This window comes from Pteropus alecto, unplaced genomic scaffold, assembly GCF_000325575.1.
Source record: "Pteropus alecto unplaced genomic scaffold, ASM32557v1 scaffold134, whole genome shotgun sequence".
Lineage (NCBI taxonomy): Eukaryota > Metazoa > Chordata > Mammalia > Chiroptera > Pteropodidae > Pteropus > Pteropus alecto.
This window is the reverse complement of record NW_006436283.1, coordinates 71,300-73,249: the sequence shown is the minus strand read 5'-3', so window position 1 is coordinate 73,249 and position 1,950 is coordinate 71,300. Positions and strand designations below refer to the sequence as shown.

The 1,950-nt window shown below is 54.7% G+C and overlaps 1 protein-coding gene across 1 annotated transcript in view; it reads left to right on the top strand.

The window, feature by feature from the left end:
- Positions 1-388: 388 nt before the first annotated feature.
- METRNL (meteorin like, glial cell differentiation regulator) overlaps positions 389-1,950 on the top strand; it is an 8,866-nt gene continuing 7,304 nt past the window's right edge. Inside the window, exons 1-2 of the mRNA XM_025047092.1 lie at positions 389-422; positions 1,565-1,950. Coding sequence (XP_024902860.1) covers positions 389-422; positions 1,565-1,950 — 420 coding nt within the window. The remainder of the gene's footprint in view (positions 423-1,564) is intronic.

The window sequence follows — 1,950 nt, the reverse complement described above, 5'->3', positions numbered from 1 at the left end:
GAAAGCCAAGCCTTGGATGGGATGGTTTTTGTGTGAGAGAGAATTGAGGATTGGTGCCTGGACCTGGGCAAGCGTCTAACTGATCCTTTAGGCTGGAGACCAGAGAGGAGGGACACTATGATAAAGTTTGTTTTGGCTGCATAAGAGCCAAGCTGATTATAATCATCTGTGGCAACCACTCACCATTTAGTCTAATTTTTTCACACAACATTATAATTATGCCCACCCTCACATATGTGCCAGATGAGCTTGTATGAGTTTTACTTGACTATAATTTGTAGGCGTCCGAGGCCGGGCTGGCTGCTCATGACCCAGGGCATTGTGGGGTGGGGAGCGGGGTTAGGAGGGGTTTACCTCCTTGACACCTCCCTCTGATGTGGTCTGCAGGATGACGGTGCAGCCTCAGCCTGCAGCTGGCCATGGTATGAAAAGTGAGGTTTTTTGGGGCCCGAGCATGAGTCACCAACAGTAAATGCAAACCATGTGTCCTGTGTTTTCTTCTCTGTAGAAAGGGTCTCTGGTACACAGTCAGGCCCGGGCTCTGAGTGCAGCCTTGTTTATGCCACATAAAAATCCTGAGAATGCGGGTGAACCTGTCCGAGATCGATCATGTAATAAAACACTTAGCTGAAGTCACGGGTTGCCTTCCAGGGCTGCTTGGTGGTTATGACGCAGCCTTTAGCACAAACTGACATTTACATGAAATTTTCGAGTAGGGGAAAGAAGCTTGAACATTTTTGATGGTTTTAGTTTCTTGAAAGCCTAAGACCTGTCTCACCAAGAGTAGAGAACACTTTAATTTTTTCCTCTTGAGCGTTTATTAGGAGTGAAATTAACTTGGTTCTCTAGAAACCCCCCGGGGAAGAGGTGCTTGGCTTCTCTGAACATCCTGTCCGGGTCTGTCCCTTGGCAAGGATCTTTACCCTACTTTTGTATCTCGCTTTGATGACATTTTAGTTCCTTTAAAAAAAAACATGATCAGCAATGCGGGGGTCTTCGAGTTTGCGCATGAATGAAAAAGCAGCCACAGCATCACCTTGAAAAATAGAAACACTTAATCCCAACAGTGAGACGCTAAAAGAAAACTCAGCCCCCAAATCGCTAGCGAGAGTAAGTGATTCATAAACCGCTCTCCGCAGTATGGCGTTTACTGCACGTGCACCGCACCCCTGGTCCCTCCTGTCACCCGAGGATGCTATTCTTCACGCTCAGTAGGAACCTGAGCCCTGGCTTGGTCATCTGAATCTTGGCTTGGTGCCCAAGTCCTTCTGGTGTCTCCCTGACTGTGTTTTGGGAGATCCGTCCTTTCCTTGGCTCTCACCTCCACCGTACCCATCACCTCCCTGATTCAGGGGAACCCCAAGGGCACGGGCGCCTGATGCTGCAGCCTCATGGCCAGCAGACACTGAGCGTCCAGGTGTCGAGAGGGCCTGGGAGCCAAATGCCACCTGCACTCACCAGAGCCCCACCTTCCCTGGACTCTGGAGCTGGCTGGCTAGAAGGGACGGGGGTGGGAGGCCGGGTGGCTGCGGGGCAGAGACAGTGCGGAGCTGGGGGTGGTGAGGGCTGCCTGCACTGCCAGACCTTGGGCAGAGGGTCAGCAGGGCGGGGCCTGCCGTGGGCGGGGCACGCAGGTGGGCGCAGGTGGGCGTGGCTGACGGCGTCCGTTCCCTCCGCAGCGGGCTGACGCACGAGGCCCACCGGAAGGAGGTGGAGCAGGTGTACCTGCGCTGCTCCGCGGGCACCGTGGAGTGGATGTACCCGACCGGCGCTCTCATCGTCAACCTGCGGCCCAACACCTTTGCGCCCTCCCGGCACCTGACGCTGTGCATCAAGCCCCTCCCGGACTCCTCTGGGGCCAATATTTATTTGGAGAAAACTGGAGAGCTGCAGCTGCTGGTGCGCGACGGGGACCCCGGGCCCGGCCGCGCGCGGTGCTTCGGCCTGGAG